Below are 21,731 nucleotides of genomic sequence, written 5' to 3'. Positions count from 1 at the left end.
AAAGCAAAAATAAGATTGGGGTATGTTACAGACCAAATGAATATGATGAATACTTATAAAGAAGAATGAAGTGGGCAAGCAGATATAAATGTATTTTCACAAAAGACTAATTTTGGGTGTAATATACTCATAGAAGCATATATTTCCGGTTCAATTAAGTGACTGCTTCTTATACAAACATGGGATAACAACACTCTTGACCTCATTTCTACCAAGGATTCAAATGATACTAACAACATTTACATTTAGGAACCTTTAGCAGGTAGTGATTTTAATGCATTAATATGAGACATATCTAAAGATACAATAATTGTCAAGGATAAAGAGAAAGGTTTTAATTTTTGCAAGGGAAATTAAGATGGTCTCAAGTATTATTTGAATTCTATTCAATGTGAGGGGCTGGTGAATCTAATGAGTACAATGCTAACTGGTTCCAGGCCTAAATGAATCGCCCTTGCGCTATAAAAATCAAATCAAATCAAACCTATACGAAAGTGAATGACCACTGAAATGATCATGTCAGTAATATTCATCTTTTTATGTGTTTTATACACTTACAGCGTTATTGTTCCAGGCCTAAACAAAAGTGAATAACTACTGAACTGATCATGTCAGTAATAACAGAACAAAGTTGAATAAGATGAATATAAATTATCAACAGACACAAAACACTATGACAAGTATAAATTATTTTGTAATAGATTACTTAGAGAGTAAGAAATGTTTAGGCCACTTTTAAAGGCACTAGTAAAGACAGCATATGGCAATAATAAAGAATTTTTTGCATATGTGAGCACTAGAAAATGGATCAAAACATATTACTCAACTACAGAACGGTTTTGATATCGTTAATGATGGCTATAAACAACTGATGACTAAATAAATTTTTTTCATCAACGTTTATATGTAATGAGTGTTCTCTAGCTTGATAATACTATTGATTCAGATAAATGTTGTTAGGAACTAGACAACTGTGCAATCATTGAAAATAGAATGGTAAAGAAATGTTATGCCTGAATATGAAGAAGGTACAAGAAGCTGATGGGATTTATCCAGTAATTTTGACAATCTATCCTCCTGCTGCCTCCTTTAATATCACTGGATAAAAAACTCATTTTCCAATGAGTTTTTTTCACATTCAAGCATAATATTCTTATACCAATCCATTTTCAGTGGATTGGTAGAGAAATGTGTGCATCTCTGAACTCAGGTGAGTTCCACGATGTCAGAGATGTGCAAATGTCTCTCCAATTTACCAAAGTGGTTCCAAGCTATTATCAAAAGATACAATCGTTGTCAACGTTATCGTCATTTGTGGTAGGGAAAAATTATGGAATCCAAAGTTAAAGATGTAGTACAGGATCGTCTCAATAGAAATGGATGTAATGTATGCACAAAACAATTTTTTAAAGGGAAATCATGTCTAAGTAATCTGATAAGCTATTATGAGTTGCCACAAAATAACTATATGAAAAGAATAATTTTGGCATAGTATATTTAGACTTCAGGCTTTGATGCCATCCCACACACCTTTTGTATAAATTAGAACATGTCACTGGAGGGAAGACTACTACAGTGAATAAAAGATTGTTCAAGTGAATTATTAAGTTGGTTATAAAATGTTACTGCTCTGACTAGACCAGAGTCTCAAGTAGAGTTTAATAATAATGATGAAAAAAACTTTGATATCAACTAAGGTTTGATGTCAAAGTTTATATGTGATAAGATTGAGAGTGATAAATGATAGTAACCAAGGTATGCTGTTCAATAAGACCAAGGTATTATTCATTTGGTCTGAAAAATGACAGTTAAAGTACAATATTCACAAATTTAGCATTCTACATTCAGATAAATGTAATGCTAGATCATCTTATTACATGAGAAACAACAAGCTTAAGATAGCTGATAATGAATAAGAGTTATTAAAAGTAATTGTGCAATCCACATGAAGTTCTCCTAACAGTGTATGTGGAAATGGCTGCTAGAAAAGAACATTGTGTTTTACCTTTTGTTATAGGGACAAAGGGGTAATTAATGATTTGTGTAAATGCTTGGACAGACTCCATCTTGAGTACTGTATATAGGTTTAGAACCTCCATTTCAGGAGGGATGGAGATCTGCTGTAAAAGGTGCAGCAAAGGGCAACAAGGTTATCTACTGATATGAAGAAGCATTCCTACAGAAATCTCAGTTTAGGGGATTACAAGTCTCAAGACCAGACATTTGCATGGTGATCTGCTGAAGTATTTAAGGTTTTGAAAGGATTTAATAAATTAAACAATGAGGATATATATTTTGCAGGTGGCACACATTTAAATTACACTGGCCACCAAAAAAAATAATTTTTTTTTAATACCTCTGGAGAAAAAGTTGCAAATTCTTAAGGAAATTGATCTGCTAATTCCAAAAGTACTAAAATTGTCTATCACATCTCTATTGAAAGATATAATGAAATTTTAGTAATGTAATGAATGACCAATTGCAAATATCATATAATAATAAATATTCTATCTTAAAAAAAATCAGTCTTATTTATTTTTCTTATAGTCCATTTTGCTTTCCCTCTTAGGAAAACCAGCAGTTATTTCCTATCATGGTGGTATCCCAATGACCTAGGTAATACTTTTGCATTGTGGACATGTCCTGATGAAAGCATCCCCCTTGCTCATCATTTACATCTCCCAAATTTTGAGGAAAAAAACAGTTGAAATGGGAATGAAGAAAATGAATTTTCAAAGAGGCTCAGAAACCCATATATTTATAACACTGTAGTAAAGTTGACACCAGAGATTCATAATTATCTCCTTTCCTTCCAATAAATCCACATACAAATCCTTTAAATAATTAAAAAGTTGCTAAATTAGTATCTTGTAGCTTTGTCTCGAATAATTCATCTTTGAGGAGTTTCTTTATTTGAAGCCCAATGAAAATTGCTACTTTCAGTTTTGCATCTGTTAAATTTGGAAAACATTTCCCTTAGGTAGTCCAAATCCATTTCCTTCTTTATCTAGAGCCATAACAAAATTCTTCATTAATCCAAGCTTTATGTGCAAGGTGGAAGAACTTTTTTTTTTTTTTGATTCGACCAGTGAAATATACTTTATATTACACTGGTAAAAATTCCTCCCTCTCTTTCCCACTGCTGCACAATATAATATTTTTCTGTTGCATGACTGTCCCACAAACATAGAAGACAAGAGTATTTTGTGAAACCCCCTGCAGACCAGAGATTAATCCAATTACTTTAAGACCACTTAAAAATGTTACAAGCAAAGCGATGGCACTTTATTACCTTCAGGATTTTGGACATACTTTTCATATGTTTCTTTCAAACCAACAGAATAGCATAGAGGAACTGATGGGAATGCATTTCTATTGTGCAGAAAAAACTGCTTTTAAAGTTAATTATTTTAAGGCATCAATAAATATACGGCATTCATTAGGATTGTTTTCAACCTAGTTCATTCCAAAGGCCACTAATATCTTTACAGAAATACATATTGTCTTCCGTAACAATTTTGAAACATCTTGTAACATTTCAATACACTATAAATTTAGTTACTGTTTCAGTAATGTTTTAAACTAGAACCAAGGAGTTCTGCTTACTCGTCAGATAAATTTAAATCACAAACTAAGTCATTCAACACTTCTTGCTTATTTAAGTGTGATGCATTATAATTTTCTGGTTGGTAGTCCAAATCTTTTGAAGTGAACAGTCCAGCAAAATCTGCAGCGCAAGAATCCTTACTATATTCATCACTGCTTCCTTTATCTCATGATTTTGGAAATCTGGTATTGGCAGGTCTTAATTAAACTGAGGTAGGTGGTCAAAACATTATGACCACCTACCTAATATGATGCTGGTCCTCCATGTGCAGCCAAAACAGTTTGTACCCGGCAAGGCGGGTACTAGGTGGTAGATGACTCTCATCAACCAGTGCAATACCGCCACTTTGTTTATCGGAGGCTTGAAGTGGTGGAACCCATGTTTAGTCTCTAGAGCTAAGTTCCGGTCAACCCTTCCCTATCTCTTCGATCATGCAGTATGATTGATGACTTTTGAGGTTATGATGAACATCATGGCGAGATCCAATATTTCTTACATTTCGAGGGTACAGCTCTAAAACAGTGTTCCCACGCCGGCCACTAGTTAGTACACCGGACCGAACCTATTGGTAACTCTCTAGGCGGCTTCCATCTCAGCTAGTGTATAATCTTGCTACCTCTACTCTGCCAGATAGTGACTGGAGGGAGTCCGAGTAGTGTGTATGCGGGGAGCATTGTCGAGGCCATGTTATGTCAAGGATCTGAGTATATTCTTACCATGTGTATGCCATATCCAAAAATTTCATTACTTCATGCAGTATGTCCCACCCACTTTTTCTTACTATTGAATACACCATGAATTGTCAAACTAATAGAGCAAGCTTATCTGCGAAAAGATCTAAACTTCCCTAGCACTTCCTAATTCATTTCACAAATATACGTGGTCTCAATTCTAATCTCAACGATGTCCATTTCCACTTGCAGTCTGCCAAACCCCATGTACTTTTTCTGACAGAATCTCAGTTATCGGTTGATTCAACTACTGCTCATCTCAGATGCCCAAATTATTCCCTGTATGATTCCTTTCACCTCAAAGGTGGTACTTGTGCATATGTCCGTTCTGATATTCCCTGTCAGAGACTTGGCAATTTGGAATCTCCTCACTTTGATCTTTTCTGGCTTAAAATCTCTCTACCTCATTGTGTCAAATTCATCTGTTGTCTCTACCATTCTCCCAACTCCACTAATCTCTTGGAGTTCTTTGACTAGCTCTCTGTTTGCAACTTGACTTTCTCCAGGCCAACTTTCCTAACAGTGAGGTAATTTTCCTTGGTGATTTTAATGTTCACAACTCCAGCTGGCTCTGTTTTCTAGTCCCACCGACCCAGCTCGTCAAGATGCTGAGGCTTTTGCAATTACTAATGACCTTGCACAGATTGTTCATTTACCTACAAGAATACCGAACAATCCTAATCATACAGCCAATACGCTTGATCTTTTTCTCACAAACAACCCTTCTAAATACACGGTTGAAGTGAGAGGTCCTTTAGGCACTTCAGATCACAACTTGGTGACTGTCTCTTTTCCAATGGAACCTTTATCTCATGGCTATTCCCAACCTTGTGTTGTTTGGCATTACAAGAATGCAAAATGGGATGACCTGTGAGACTTCTTTTCTTCGGTCAGATTACGGTTTCAAAACTTCTGATGTCAACGTTTGCTCAGATCGTGTCAGTGAAATTATTCTTGCAGGAATGGAATCCTTTATCCCACATTCCACTTTAAAATCTCGTCCTTTATCTAAACCTTGATTTTCCAATAAATGTGCTAAGGCTGTTCAAGAGAAGAATGTTGCATATCCTAATTGGCTTGTTTCTAATTCTTCAGTTTCATTTTCTGCCTACAACAAAGCTCGCAACAATTGTAAAGCAGTTATTAACCAGTCCAAACTAGAGTTTGAACAGGCTAAGAGCAGAAAACTTGCTTCTTGCCCTAATGTTAGCTGAGCATTCTGGTCTCTTGCCAAAGCTATTGGCCGCAACTTTTGCCCAGCTCTGCTCCCACCTCTGTCCAAACCAGATGGTTCTGTTTTCACTTCAGCCAAGGATAAAGCTGACCTGCTACCATCCCATTTTTCTTTCAACTCATGCATTAACGATCTTGGTAAAACACCTCCCACTATTCCCAACACGCTCCATTCAATGCCTCCTGTGGTCTTCCGTCAGAAGGATTTTGACATATCTTGATGCTAAGAAAGCTCCAGGTCCCGATGGTATTTCTCCACTTGTTCTCAAAACCTGTGCTCCTGAACTTACTCCCATTCTTTGCCGCCTTTTGTCACTTTCTTATTCCAAAGGTGTTTTTCCTTCTGCTTGGAAATTTGCTCATATCCAGCTAGTTTCTAAAAAGAGTGACAAATCCCTACCATCCAATTATCGTCCCATTGCAATTACTTCTACTCTTTCTAAAGTAATGGAGAAATCAATTAACCGCCAAATTTTAAACTACCTAGAAACCTTCCGTCTGATCAACGATCGCCAGTATGGATTCCGTCAGTGTCGATCCACTGGTGATATTCTGGCTTATGTTACCCATTTATGGACTAATTCAATGGAAAGGTTCGGTGAAACACAAGTAGTTGCCCTTGACATCTCAAAGGCTTTCAATCGTGTTTGGCATAAAGGTCTTCTAAACAAGGTTCCATCTTATGGTTTGCCAACTGATTTTAGTAATTGGTTATCCAGTTTTCTCTCTCTCTGATCGCTCACTGAGGGTGATGGTAGATGGCTCTCTGTCTTCTAACTTCTCCACTAATGCCGGTGTCCCCCAAGGTTCAGTTCTTTCCCCCCACTCTTTTCCTCTTGTATATTAATGACCTTCTTCCATTGACTGGAAATCCTATCCATAGTTTTGCTGATGATAGCACATTGCATTCCCCTTTCCATTTTGAGAAACCTTGTCCTGCTCAATCAGCTTCAACTTCTCGAAAATCTGCTACCAATTCCTTAAATGCCGATCTTCAGGTAATTCTCCAGTGGGGCAAAGACAACTTAGTTGATTTCAACCCTTCTAAAACTCAGTCTTGTCTTATATCTCGCAAAAAGGATTCTTCTGCTCCTATGCTTATCTTTAGTGACACTCCGATTTCTAGGCAAAATGATATATCTCTTTTGGGGATTACCCTGACTTCTAATCTCTCTTGGCACAAGCACATTACAAATATTGCTTCTTCTGCATCTAAAAAACTTGGTTTTCTCTTTCTGTCTCAGCGTTACTTTTCTTCCAAACAGCTGCTCACTCTGTATAAATCGCAAATCCGCCCTGCCATGGAATATTGTTTCCACATCTGGGGTGATGCCCCCAAAACCTCTCTCACGCTTCTTGATTCCATTCAGAAGAGGGAAGTTAGGTTAATTAATGACTCATCCCTAACAGAGTCTCTGCACTCACTGTCTCATAGACGTACTGTTTCTGCTGCATGCCTCTTCTACAGATACTTCCATGGGCACTGTTCTTCTGAATTAGCTTCTATAATTCCTGCTCTCTCTTTCAAAACAGTCCGAACACGTGCCGCCACCAGCCAACATCCATTTACTGTCCAACTTCAAACTCACAGAACCAACTTTTCATCTTCCTTGTTTATTCATTCAACTGCCGTTTTCTGGAACAACCTTCCTTCATACGTATTTCCTGAAAATTACAGTCTACAAAGTTCAAGTCCAATGTCAACAAATATCTTCTTTCGTCTTCTCAACCTCCAACCCAAACACGGTACTAAGTACTATAGGTTCTAACACCTCTTGTGTTTGGGGTTTACATAAAAAAAAAAGGCATGGATGCTACAAGATTTCTAAATGTGTCTTGTGGTATCTGGTACCAACACATAACCAGCAGATCCTTTAACTCCTGTAAGATCTGTGGTTGAGACACCGCAGATCGGAGTTGCTGTTCCAACACAAACCACAGATGCTCGATGGGATTGATGTCTGGGGAATTTGGAGGCCAGGGCAATACCTGGAAGTCTTCCACATGTTCTGCAAACCAGTCTCAAACAATCCGGGTGGTGTGGCATGGCGCATTTACTGCTGAAAGATGGCACAACCAGAGGGGAAGACCATTGCCATGAAAGGGTGTACCTGGTCAATAATGATGTTTAGGTAGGTGGTAGACGTCAGAGTGCCCGGCACATGGATAACTGGATCCAGGGTATCCCAGCGGAACATCACCCAAAGCATGACACCGCTGCCACCGCCTTGTTTTTGTCCCACGGTGCATCCAGGCACCATCACTTCCCCAGGTAAACGACACACATGTACCCGGCCATCCACATGGTGCAACAGGAAACATGATTCATCAGACCAGATGACCTTATTCCAATCACTCAAGGTCAGTTTTGATGCTTGTGTGCCCATTGTAGGCACCGTTGCCAGTGAACTGTGGTTAGCATGGGCATTTGGAGCGGCCTGCAGCTATGCAGCCCCATTTTCAGCAGGGTTCGATGAACTGTATGTTGTGACACCATCCCATCACCAGCATTAAAATTACCGATGAGTTGTGCCACAGTCGCCCTTCTATTGCCACATACCATCCGGGAGAGCCTTCGCCCACCTCGAGCATCGATGAGCCATGCTTGTCCAACACCTCGCCAGTGGTTCGTGGGTTTACCTACCGAAAGTGGTCAGAGGAAGGAAAACCCACGAACCACTGGCGAGGTGTTGGACAAGCATGGCTCATCGATGCTCGAGGTGGGCAAAGGCTCTCTGATATTTTTGTCATGCAGAAATAGCAATCATCAATGTGGTCTTGCCACACTACGGGAACATCAAAAGCACTCTAACCCATAGAGCTGCACATTTTGAGTACTCAGATTTTCTCAGTAATCACTGATGGTGATTAGTCTTCTTTCATGAATTATGGTAGAAAATATAGTTAAATTCAGTGCTTTGGCCATCAGTGTTGTGGTTTGCTGTTGTGAGAGATGACACTTCCATGCTGTCCACTTCAGGAGACAGTATTCTGTGGCATGTAATGGTTTGATTATCATGCGTAAAGGTGAACCCCACAACTCCACACCACACCTTCCAAAATCGTCATGACGAACTTTTTTAAATCAGATATTTGTTCTTAATATGCAAAAAGTGCTGCTCAGCAAATCCAGCATTTCTTACTGAATTTGACACAGAGCTAACAGAAAATAACAGAAATAGAATCTTAATTTTCAAACAAAGATCACACCCAGATCTCTTTGCATTTCATTGCTGGAGATCAAGAATCCATCACAGGCTGAATTATGGTTAGTGTGCATTTAAATGAGAAGACCATGACAGCAATTTTCTCAAGGTTAATTTGTAGCTCAAAACTGTTGTATTTCTGATAAGACCTTGACAATACATGACTTGTAATGTGGTGATAAATTTTAAGGTGCTTAAGCAAAGCTGGATGTTGCCAATATTGAAAATTTGTAAATCAAGATATGCGACTACCATTTTTGCTTTTTTCTCAAACATTCCAAAGATAGCATTGGTAGTCATAAGCAGATTACTGACCATGGATCTATCATGCAAGGCATAATAAATTATGCTTTTTTGAAGCCTGTGAGAGAGAATCTGATTGGTTTACAGCATGTTTTCTCAAGAAGCTTCAGTAAACATAAGCGAGAGATGGAACTAAAGTGCTTGAAGTCAAGCACTTTAGAAGCACTTCAAGCATTTAGAGAGGGTTACTCTCTTCGAGGCTGCAAAATTAAAAATTGCAATCTCATTAAAAGATCTAAGACAAGTCAATTATCATGCTGCTCAAGCAATCCATAGGACTGCACTGGCTGCTTCAAGACATATGCTATTGCTGATGAATTTTGGACTCATTATTACTTTAGTGTAGACCCAAGTTGAGGAACTGCAGTATGTTGTTTGAAACTATAAGTTAATTAAAATTGGCATATGATCAGATTGAAGGCCATTTCTGCTACCGGACCAAATTCACAGTTATTTGATGTTAGCACAATATCAAGATTATTGTTACCCCTAGTCAGGAGATTATTAGTAATTAGATGAATTGTCAATGGGTGAAGGCTGTTTAAATTCTCGACTGAAGATGCAAAAGTTGTGGGGATAGGTTTAAACCTCCACAGATCATGACTTACAAATGGATAAAGCTCATGAATAAGTCAATTAATTATCTCATCAATGGTTTTGGTGGGGGGGGGGAATTGTTCAATTATTCAATCTTGGTGGAATGGTTTATGTAATGCTTAGTTACAGACATGTGTGGTGCATTACAGAGGAGTCTCACTCCACCCCTCCACTTATTCTGCCAGGAGCAGAGAATCACATTATAGCCAGTCAATAGTGGATATGGAAAAGCCTCCTCATTTCAGCTAAGCCAAGTTTCTGTTGTGCAGGGCACATCAAAATTGCATGAGAGTAAAAACTTCTTGAGTTTCAAGCTTATAACAAATGCTACAATGCTAGAAGCGCACAGGGTTTATGTCTGAGGATCTTCCTTAGTATCCTCAGCCTCTGTTGTCTATTTCTCCCTGTTCTGGAAAGGTCTTGTTGTGCCATCACAACAGGAATTGTTGCGCACTGCCTTCCACCCATGATTTCTGTATCAATTCAGCTAGTAGGATTACCTGGACTCTGAATGTTCCTGCACAGCTGAGCCCTATAGGATGATTCAAAATAGGGCCTGATGAGGAGCCCACAGAACCAAGTGGATGGCTGACCTGAGACTTTGTACTGGATTATGCTGCAGTCTAATCTGAATAGGAAGGCTATTTTGTGGAAGTTGGTACACAACAGATAGGTTCAGGGTATTTTTTATGTAATTTTTAACCCATTATGAGGTTGTGTGTGGAGTCAATAATAAAACAAACAGGCTTCTACGAGAGGGCTGTTGGTTGACATGTGCTGCTTTGTTAATAAACTGAAGCTATGTGGCTGGAATGCTCTTGGTTATATGTGATTGTTTCAATCTCATTTATTTGTGTCCATGGTATTTTCTTTGCATCTTGGATCTTATGATTTGCCTTTGGTGTGTTTCCTCTATATGCACGAGGAGACAACCTCAGCCATGAATAGGGAGAAGAAACAAGAAAATGATAAGTTTCCATATAAATTTCTTGACAGTTTTTTTATAACAAGTATTGGGAAGACAGTAAATCCCTTTTTTGGCTAACTTGTCAAATTTAATTATAATGGATTTAATAATAATCTCTCAACGTAATAATAATCTTTAGAAAGTTGTCACCTCCTATGAACCAATCAAAAGGCAGAAAGAGCAAGAGGAACAATCTTCTAAACAATAAACAGATGAAGAAACAGCTATAGCCTGAAATAGGACAGAGGCATGGCAATTGCTTGTTATGCAGTTTTGACTCAGTACAATCACTTTGCTCTACCTTTTATACCAGATATCACCCTACTTTCAATTTGCTAATTGTAAAGAGAAAATACAAATTTATTACAATCATTCTGAAAAAAAAAAAAAAAAAAAGTACCTATGAGGGTAGAGATAAAATTCTAATTGCAGAGTTGTGAAACAGTAGTTATTATATACCAAGAAAAAGCAGAGATTAACGTAATGTTACTCAGTAAACTAATTTTTATCTCAAGGTCAGATCTCTCTCAACCCCCACCCCTTCTCACTGGAGAACAGTACTTAAGTTGTGGATGATGTCCTAGATATTTTACTTGTGCAGTACAGCAAGACTGATTAAACTATAGGGAAGAAGAATGCAGAGAACTGTCATCTAACTGTTGATAAGATTTGTAGGAAGGATCTTCCTGATACATAAAAGAACAGCAAAAGGAAAGAGCACAGGTTTGTAATATTCCATCAGAAATTTTGGAAATAAGTTGTCAAATGTTCAAGGTAATGTATAACCAGCAGAGTGAGTGTGTGTGTGTGTGTGTGTGTGTGTGTGTGTGTGTGTGTGTGTGTGTGTGTGTGCGTGTGTGTGTGTGTGTGTGTGTGTGTGTGTGTGTGTGTGTGTGTGTGTACGCATATAACAATAAATGCTTAAAAATAAAAATAATACAAATATCATTAAATAATAAAATAATACAAATATCATTATGTGTGTGTGTTTCAGGGGACAAAACTGCTGCAAATACAAAATGGATGAAAATCATGCTCATTATATAAAATAATGCATTATATTGTCTGTAATGGTAATGTAATATGATGAATTATGCTTATAAGGCAAAAACCCTACTACTCTGAAAATAGCATGTAAAGATGAAAATAACTAACTACTCAATAGAACTTAACTTTTGACGAAGAATTTTTAGAAAAAGTTTGAAATTTTGAATAAAAATGCAGAGAAATTATAGATTCTAACTAACAAAGGGCATACATCTCAGTCTCACACTTTCAGAACTTCCTCTATGACTTAGAACAAAGAAACAAAGGCTTATATAGACTCTTTCACTCTAGTCCATGCTGCACATGCAAGTCTAACTTCCTTGTCTTCTGTACAAAAAAATGTTCCCTTCAAATTGTGGGTTGAAATTGCTGCTGGGGCTAGGATTCTGATTAGTTTGTGGCCACTATATTGGTCTGAGGCTCAGTGGTGTCTCAGATCAAATTATGGTGTTGACTGCTAGTAGCTGCAATTCTTCTAGATCATAGGAAATTTCATGGGGCTTTTTCAGTTCTAAGACAGAAGAAAAATGTCTGAAAGTACCAGACAGAAAAGTATAGCCTCCGTTAATTGTAATCCACAATTATTCTAAAAATCTTTTAGCAAAATTTAGTGTAAGCTCAGTTGAGCAATTAGTTATTTTCATTAAACTCATATTAGTTACTTCCAATGCAGAGAAGTGTTTTTCTTCATAGAGGTAATACCTACATGTATAATATGCCCTTCAATACGTACATTATAAAATGAATTACACTTATTTCAAATCTGGATCATCCATATTTTACAATATATTTTATCATATTAAAATAACTGAATTATATCATATATAAGTAATCATACATATCAAGTCAAAATACATTGATGCTTTTGTGAGATTCAAAAGAATTATTTAAATAAGGCTGAAATATGCAGGGACGGTTTAGGAATCACTGTTAAGTATTATCAAGGGTACATGCCCAACCAAATTAGGCTACAAGGTGTCAATATACTGTGGCTGTTAACATGCCTTCTGCATCAAACTGTATGTGGAAGGAAAAACCCTGTCTCTGCCTGATGTTGGCTGACTACTCTTAGAGAAAAAAAAAAGGTCTTTACAGAAATTCCTCCAGCATGAATCAATATTAAAGGTTCTAGTTCAATTTTTCCTTCTCCTGATGAACACATTAAGTGATTATTTTTATTTCATTTAAACAAATAAAATGTGATACGCCTAAAAAAGAAGAATTTGACATTTTTGAAGATATACTGAGAAAACAGTAGATGTACTCCTCCTGTTATTTATACAGGATGGTTATAAAGTCTTTGAGCAATTTTAAAAATGAATCCCCATAAAAATATATGGTTTCCACATATATATATATGCAATGAAGTTTTTTTTTTTTTTTTTTTAAGAAAAAAAAATTGTTGCAAATTTTGCCACCAGAGGGCCAATTGTACACAGTGCCATCTGCATTGGTGTTTATAAAGGAAATGTTTCTGCCACATTGTGGTGTTTCAAATTGCTACTTTCATGCAGTGGTGGCTTGTGACTCTGATATATGGGGGTGCTGCATCTTAAAATTACACTTAATTGTCTTGATAGATATAGTATACAGATATACTATATAGGATATAGATACACTAAATTGTCTTGGTAGACATAGATGGTAATAATAATGATAAGCAAGTTACAAATACTAAAAAACATTAACTGGACACTTACCATTAATAGACTTGGGTAATCTCGAAATTTTATTTAAAAATAAAATTCATTCTTCGGTTTTTATTTGTTGAAAATAGGTTAATAATTTTTTCATTCACGTTTGATGCACTATTCAAATTGGCACCGCTCGCCCCGCAGTTCCCTTGACTCATTTTATCACCACCAAAAAAATGCCTATTGGCAACGTGCCAACTAGGCATTGACTCAACCACTATAGCCAAAGTGTGGAACTGTGTAGAGCACAGTTCCACTTACGGTTAAACTTCAAAGTTGAAAATGATTTTGTGTTTTTATTCATTTGTTATTGAAATGATTATTGGAAATAGAGGATGTATACTGTATGTGGGACCTGTTAATAAAAATATTCATTGTGTTGCATTGTTCTTCACAAAATTTCATATAATTCTGTTGATTGTATATTTAGATTTAAAAAGCTGGGGGTGCTGCAGTTCCACAGAGCCTACCAACAAGCTGCCCCTGCTTTCATGTTGAGATGTTTCCATGAGACAAAGAATTGCTAGTTTGGCCATAGTCTGAAAACAATCACAGTGTAATAAGTGATTATTTTCAGACTATGTCATCCAATAAACAAGCATAACAAGTGTCCATTACACTATAATTGTTTTTGGAGCACAGCCAAACTAGTACTCAAAAAATAACCAATGTAATAAGTATCCATTCTATTCTATGTGACATTCACAGAGAAGATAATCGCCAAGAATTTTCCCTTGGCCTCCAATGTTCATCAAACCTGGCCTCTCCATCTCCTCCCATTTTTTTGAAGGGCACATTTATAATAATTCTTTTCAACAAAATTTATGCTATCTGTTCTGACATGTTTTAGGTGGGTGTCAACAGTGGGAAATGAAATTCAGACTTCAACTCCCTCAACAAAAAAAAAAACCATTGATTTTCTCTAGGTCAAAGCAGCAGCTCTGATCCTACAAGCTCCAGTTCCCACAAAAATTCTGTGCATGTGCTACTAATCAACATTATCATTCTCCATCTCACAATTATAAATCAGCATGGTGGAAAAACTAAACATTTCAATGGATCTGATGAATAAAAACTGTTTTAGCCCTCTGGCAGCAAAGTTTATTTATTTTTACTTGAAAAAAAAATCCATTACAGATTACGTATATGTGAATATCATATTTTTCTGTGTGGCATCATATTTTAGTTATTAATGTTTAAAATACATCAAAGGCTTTATAACCATCCTGTATTTCTGAGCTAAAAACTGTTTCTGACTTCATAAACAGTGTAAAACAAGGAAATGAATTTCATTCTGGCAATAAACTAATTCAGCATTTTATATTAAACATTACTTACCTAGCTTCTAAAAGAAGAGAAATAGCAGCCAAGAGACCACACCAAGAAGAGTTTATTAGCTGCTCATGAAGAACTATATTATCTGAACTGTCTTCAGAAGAATCAACAACTTCTGCATTCTTTATATTATTCTTTTTGTGATCACAATCATTTGAAATTTCATGTTCCTGATTATCTGTTGCCTTGTTCAGCTGTTTACCCTGTTCAGTTATTTTTGCAATGCTACGAACAACATCCAATAAACACGCATAAGCAACAGATATTCCATATCCATCTGATATACTAGGAGCTTCCAACTTATCCAGTAGTTCAATACTGTAAAAGTATATTAGACATTAATAAACATTATAAATCTGGTTTTCATAACAAAATTTCAGAATAGCATTTCTTTACACTTTGCAGAAATTTAATTTTAAAAGCACTCCAGAATATAACAAATATGAATGTTTTGTTATCAGATGGCAAATTCTATTCTACATACAATTCAGCATAGCACAGCATGCAGGCAGGAAATCAGCCAAAATGATTTTTTTGCTGTCCCAAAAAACAAAATCAACATAATTTTTTGTGCTGATTGATATTAGTCATTAGGAGAGTTTTTTGAGCAGAAGATGAAGGATTTTTTTTCCCCACACCATATTAGGCATCTTTCATTCTCTTCTCTTCTCCTGTTACTTACATAGTGCAAAAAGTATGGAGGGTGCATAGTATGGTACAAAGGTTGGATCAAGAGCTGATTTACAGAATCACAACACACTGCATCAACCATTTCAGTGTTTAAAAGTAACTTCATGCAGCATCTGTAATACAGTCTCTACAATTCTTTTTATGTGTTAACTTGCTCACATTACTAAAAACATTTTGCCTAATTACGGTTATTTATATACAACTTGCTGAAAAACTCAAGTGCTCTCACTACGCATTAGTGCATTTGCTAAAATGTCCACGTTAGAAACAGACAGAAAGCTTGAACAGGCCAACCCAGATTCTCCTCACCTTGAGAAGGTAACATTATATGTCCTTATACATTGTCAGAAGGGTTTGGTTAAATTATCATGAAAAGTATTGATGGAAGAATTTAAAAATTCAAAATTTAGTTTAAAAATTGAAAGAGGAGTAAACAATACTTTTCTTTTCCTGAACATCAGGGTTAACATTAACAACAATCTTACCGTTGTTTTCAGTAACCTTATGGACCCTTATCAGTCAAAGCAGCTACTGAACCATATGAAGATGATTAACAGTACTATCAACTGAAAACTTTTATACTTGATTAGAAAGTAATGTAAATGTTCAATTCAATAGAAATATCCAACGCCTCCCCAACTCACAGTTGCAGTCCACAGACTTCATTACAGGTGTAGTAAATATCACACAGAACAAAGATGTCAAACTAAGATCAAAGAACATCCAGCAATACCCTCTAAAGTGATAACACACATCATGTCATCAGCAAGGACACATTTTCTACACCACTGTTCCCAAATAGTGAACACAGTGCATCGACAAAAAACAACATGTAAAACTTCTGTTGTAACCAAGATATATTCCATACTGGATTTCCAGCCTCCCCAGCAGAAAGCACTACACAACACAGTAAATCTTTTCCTGTTCAGACAAGACTGAACAAGAAACAGTTATTTAGAATTAGCATTATAGAGGCATATGATGCAAGAAAGCAAGCTTATACAGCATCAGCAAAAAAAAAAGAGAAAAACCTTCCCATTTCACCCACCCATTCACTCCAAAAGTTTGTCCACTTCTTCCTTGAATTTATTTAAGCTATCAACTTCCACAACAACAGATGGAAGTTTGTTCCAGCAGTCAACTACCCGCTGGCTAAAGGCAAATTTCTGCACATTTATTCGACAACTGTCTTTCCTCAATTTCAGTTCATGCCCTCTCAGGATTGTAATCTGAGCAAGAGGCAGAATCCCATCAGCACTGAGCCTGCTCAATCCATTCAAGGCCTTATACATCTCAATCAGATTTCCTCGCAGGTGCCTAGTCTCCAGACACTGAAATTTGCAGAATTTAAGCCTTTTTTCATAAGAGCACCCCTTTGTTCGCCCCACCAGTCTCGCTGCCCTTCTCTGTACTTGTTCTAGCAACTCTACATCCTTCTTAAAATGAGGCTTCCAGACCCGTATGCAGTACTCAAGGGGTGACCTGTTATACAAGGAGATAAACGCCTCCTTATCCCTGCTAGTAAACTTCATCTACATCATTGATAAAACTCCATGACGTGTTCTTGCAGCCCATCTGCACTGCTCAGAGAACTTCATATCTGACTGCACAATTATCTGCAGATCTTTTATTCTCCACTACCCTGAGTAAATGTTCATGTACCAACTATGTGGTGTATAACAACACATAGTTGGTACATTTCTCTGGGGTTATTGAAACTAATATGCAGTACTTTGCATTTGTCAATGTTAAACTGCAGTTGCCACTTCTCAGCCCATCTGCCCAACTTTTATAGATCCTGTTGCAGTACTATACTGTCATTAACAACCCTGACAATATTTGTATCATCTGCAAACTTATATCTGTATGACACCATGCCCCTAATATCCCAACAATATCCACCTTGGATGTCTTGACCAGCACTTCAAATTCATCAAATTTATTTATTATACTCCTAGCATTTTCATACATACAAGTATATACAGTGGCAGACAAAAAAACTGCATCACCTTAAAAAAAAGTAGCAATTGTAGTGAAACGTATAAGATATTGTTTGATTAGTCATTTTGTTTGTTGCAAAGCAAAGTTATTGTGTCAGATAATGCTTCTATTGCATGAGACAGTAATTGCAAGCTATTGCATCTGTTCTTACTCTTAGTTACTCGTAACACAGCTCATGTATTTACTTGTTTCATAACTCTGAGCAGTTTCTGAAGTCCTCAGCAACTTGCTTTCCAGACTGCTACTCATTCCAATAGAAGCAGTGCAAGAATCATTTCCACCTCTGCCTGCAGCTACTGTTAATCTATTAGTCTGTGAATCCCCCCCCAAGCTAGTAGTTTTTGCAACCCACCTAACATTGCCTCAATAGCATCAGCACATATTCTTGCACCTTTTCTATTTGAGTGTATCCCACCCCTCTAGAAGCAATCTCTCCAGCGTCGAATTGAATGACAAGGTTCTCATCATATACTCTCTCCTATCATGTAAGGGCAGGATTGCAGACACTTAAATTTAACCCCAAATTCACAACTTTTTTTCAACATTGACCTGTACAACATTGTGAAGTAATCCACAAATCTTCTATACTTAATGTCATTAGTGCCAATGTGTACAACGATATCACCTTTTGTGCCCTTAAAAGATGATACCTGCTCTACAACGACATCAACTTTTGCACCTGGCAGACATACCCTGGTCCTATTCCACCTATCCTTTTTGCATAATATATTTTCCCATTTCCCTGACAACTGAGTCACCGACAATAATTAGCTCCTGTGGGACCAACACATTCTGCCCTGAAGATTGCCACTGTGTTGCCTGGTGCACAAGAGTGAGCAGATGACAGCTTGATGAGCCCCCCCATTTTAATTTCTTCAAGGGCATCTACCTGACTCTTCAATTTCTCATAGACGCCCATCAGAATGCTGAGTTGGCACCTATTTCTTCACACTCACTGCCTAGACATCCTACCACACTTCACACTCTAGACATCCTCCACTTCACACTCACACTCTAGACATCCTTCATGGCTAGATCATGTCCTGTTCCAGAAAGGTCTGCAAACATTTCACATTTTTTTAGAATGTGATGCATTGGAGAACCATCCCCTTCAGTTCTTCCCCAAAGCACAGCACTTTTGCTACATTGTGCATGTTGCCTTGCTGCTCTAGTCTGGGGCATGATTTCCATTTAAATACAATTTAATTAGCAATAAAAATTAATAAGATTTATAAATTTAATTGATTAATTGACAATACTATACTAAGCTGACAGATTCTAATACAGTGCTACATATTACACAATCTAGTTTTACGTTATACCTTATGCTATCAAATTCGAGATATATATTATGCTATTCTGTATCAATCTAATATACTACAACAATGGAGCAAGTTTCGAATGGTACAAGGTTGTACTGATACTAAGTAATAACCTACAAAATCTCTATCTAAATTCGATATAAACTAAGTAGCATAACTAGGAATATAAAGCTACTTCTAGAAAATAAATTAATATGACAATTAAATCAATAAAATGGCAAAAATTAAAAAAAAAAAAACTTCTCTATTAGTTAGAGCTGTAAAATCTTTGCCTGCACGGATATACGCTCATTCCCACTTTCATATACACGTTGACCTGATGGAACAACAGTCTGCAGCTAACACATCACAGTAAGACAGAAGAACAAGTTATACAATCCAGTTCTTTGCTTTTGCCAATGTTCAGCATGGCTGGCAAAAAAGAGAGAACCAGTTCCCCTAGGCAATCCTTAGGACCTAAACCAAAACAAGACCTCTGACTTCTTTGTTTCAGGACTGTAACTTCCTTATTTCCTGTTCTTTGTAGTACTATACTGCAAAGTGTCCAACAAGATGATAATGACACTAAATTAGGTAAATTTTGTGAGTTTAAATTATTTATCCACAGATGAAGGAACCATAGTGTTCCAAAAGGTATGCAATATTGTAATATGCAGTTAATTAATTAAAGTATTTAAATTATGATCCCACAAAGCAGTGTTGTGTTTGTTTATGAAATCACATGAGAAGGGATGTCATGAGAACTATACAAGTTTAGTTCGGTGACAATGATGGATTTTTCAGCAGGACTTATCAGCTTGCCATTCTACTACAAAGAGGTAAGCCTTTCTTTCTTTTAAAATAAAATCAACTGACTGTTGTGAAGACACATTTTTTTTTCTCATATTGCAGATACAAATGTGAGAAAAAAAATGCTTCCCTGGTCTGGGTCTGGCTAACTCATCAGATCTCAACCCAATTGAGAATTTGTGGTATCTTGTAGGTATAAATATTGGTAAAATGCAACCACAAATTCTTCAGGTTATGGAGATCATGGGAAGCCAGGTCAAACCATGGAGATATCCATTTTGTCAAGGGCATTATGAATACGTATTCAGTACAAAGGAATGATAAGTACAGTACCTGTGTGGAATCACAAAATAACAAGTTACATAATTAACCCTTTGACATGTATGCACATATATATGCAATTTTCTTTGTGTGGGCTCAGTTGCATACATACAAGGTGTGGCAATAAAGTTTCTGGCTGGCTGTTGCAGTTATGCTCAATAAGTTTGAAAATAAACAGAAGTGGTATGTTGTAGTTCAAACTTCCTCCAACAGATGATGGTACAGAAACTGTCGTGTATGCTGACAGGGTGCAAGTAACAACCAGTTTCATTAGAAGTGTTAATGTTCTATGTCACAATTTTGCAATGGAGCAATGAACAAATATAAAATTTTGCTTTAAACTGGGAAAATCTGCAACAGAAATGTATGTTAAAACTGTTTATGGTGATGAAACATTAAGTCATACCAGTGTGTTTGAATGGTATAAGCAGTTCAAAGATGTACATGAGGATTTTCATCATGACCGAAGAAGTGGGCATAAGAGGGTGGTTCAATATATAAAGAATCACCTTGACCTAGTTGCAGAGGTGCTAGCCTGTTGATTCTTAACACAGATTTTAGTTCTTCTCTACATAGCCGCCGTGCAGATTTACACATTTTTCCCATCGATGGATGAGGCTACGGATACCATTTTTGTAGAAGTTGTGAGGTGGTCTTTGAACCATGACTCTGTTGCAGAAATGAGTGTCTCGTCATCAGGGAAGTGGGTCCCCTGAAGAAATGATTTGAGGGAAGGAAACAAGAAGTCCGATGGTGCAGGATTGGGTGAATAGGCTGGATGGGGCAGTATTTCATATCCACAAGTGGCCACTTGTGTTGTTGCAATTTCAGAAGTGTGAACTGGGGCATTGTTTTGAAGCATTCTCACACCTTTGGACAGCATGCCATGCCTACGTGTTTGGATTTTCTCCCGTAATTTTGTGAGTAAGTTGGCATAATAGGCAACTGTAATTGTTCTACCTTTTGGCAGGTAATCAGTCATTATTACGCCTTTCTCATCGCAAAACACAGTCAGCAAGACCTTTCCTGTTGACACTTTGACCCTTGCCTTCAGTCCATGGAATGGGAACCATGAGGTCACCATTCCATGGACTGCTTTTTACTTTCAGGGTCGAAATGGTGTATCCAACTTTTATCCTGAGTGATCAGACAAGAGAAAAAGTCATCCTCATTTTTTTGGCATAGGGCTAACAACTCTTGTGATTTCTGTTGTCGATCAGCCTTCTGGAAACCAGTCAATAATCGGGGAATCCATCTTGCTCAATTTCCATAATTGGAGTTGGTCATGAAGGACTGTTTCAACAGAGCCCACACTAATCTTCACCTCCTGGGATAATTCAAGTACAGATATCCAGCGATCTTCCATGATTAACAGCTCCACTTTTCCGATCATGCTCATCAATGGCTGAATGGGGACGACTCGGAATGGGCTCAGATTCTACCGATGTCCAACAACACTTAAACTGTCTATGCCAGTGCTTCACAATGCCATAGGATGGGGTTTAATCCTTATATACAGTAGTCATCTCCTCATGGATTTCTTTAGGAGATTTCCCCTTCAAGAACAGATACTGAATTACAGCTCTGGCTTCAACTTTGTCCATGATGCTACTTTGTCACAGGTTCAGCTCTGTAAGGGAAAAACAAATTAAGACACAGGGCTGAAATTTTACACCTTTAGTACAATTATTGTTTGACCCTAGAATGATGGGTTTGATATGAATAAGATGAGTCATCAAATTCTGCATGAAGATTTAGGGAGAAGGAAGGTCTGTGCAAAATTTATGATGCATAGCCTCACGGATGAGCAGAAGCAATGAAGAGCATGATGCAAAGACTTCATCCAGACTTGTCAAGATGATCCTAATTTTCTCGTCTTTATTTTCAC

The 21,731-nt window shown here is 37.1% G+C and overlaps 1 protein-coding gene across 3 annotated transcripts in view; it reads right to left on the bottom strand.

Annotated features, from left to right (window-relative positions):
- Window positions 1-21,731, bottom strand: part of mon2 (Mon2 homolog, regulator of endosome-to-Golgi trafficking) — a 273,966-nt gene that overhangs the window by 167,352 nt on the left and 84,883 nt on the right. For all 3 annotated transcript variants that reach the window (XR_016548096.1, XM_090389771.1, XM_090389772.1), the window contains one exon: window positions 14,724-15,038. Coding sequence is in view for 2 of the 3 variants with exons in the window: in XM_090389771.1 (XP_090245897.1) it covers window positions 14,724-15,038 (315 nt within the window). In the remaining variant the exon portion in view is untranslated. The remainder of the gene's footprint in view (window positions 1-14,723; window positions 15,039-21,731) is intronic.

This window comes from Mastigoproctus giganteus, chromosome 2 (genome assembly GCF_048544385.1).
Source record: "Mastigoproctus giganteus isolate SK-2022 chromosome 2, ASM4854438v1, whole genome shotgun sequence".
Taxonomy (NCBI): Eukaryota; Metazoa; Arthropoda; class Arachnida; order Uropygi; family Thelyphonidae; genus Mastigoproctus; species Mastigoproctus giganteus.
Note: the sequence above shows the minus strand (reverse complement) of the source record. Positions and strands in the feature narration are given on the sequence as shown.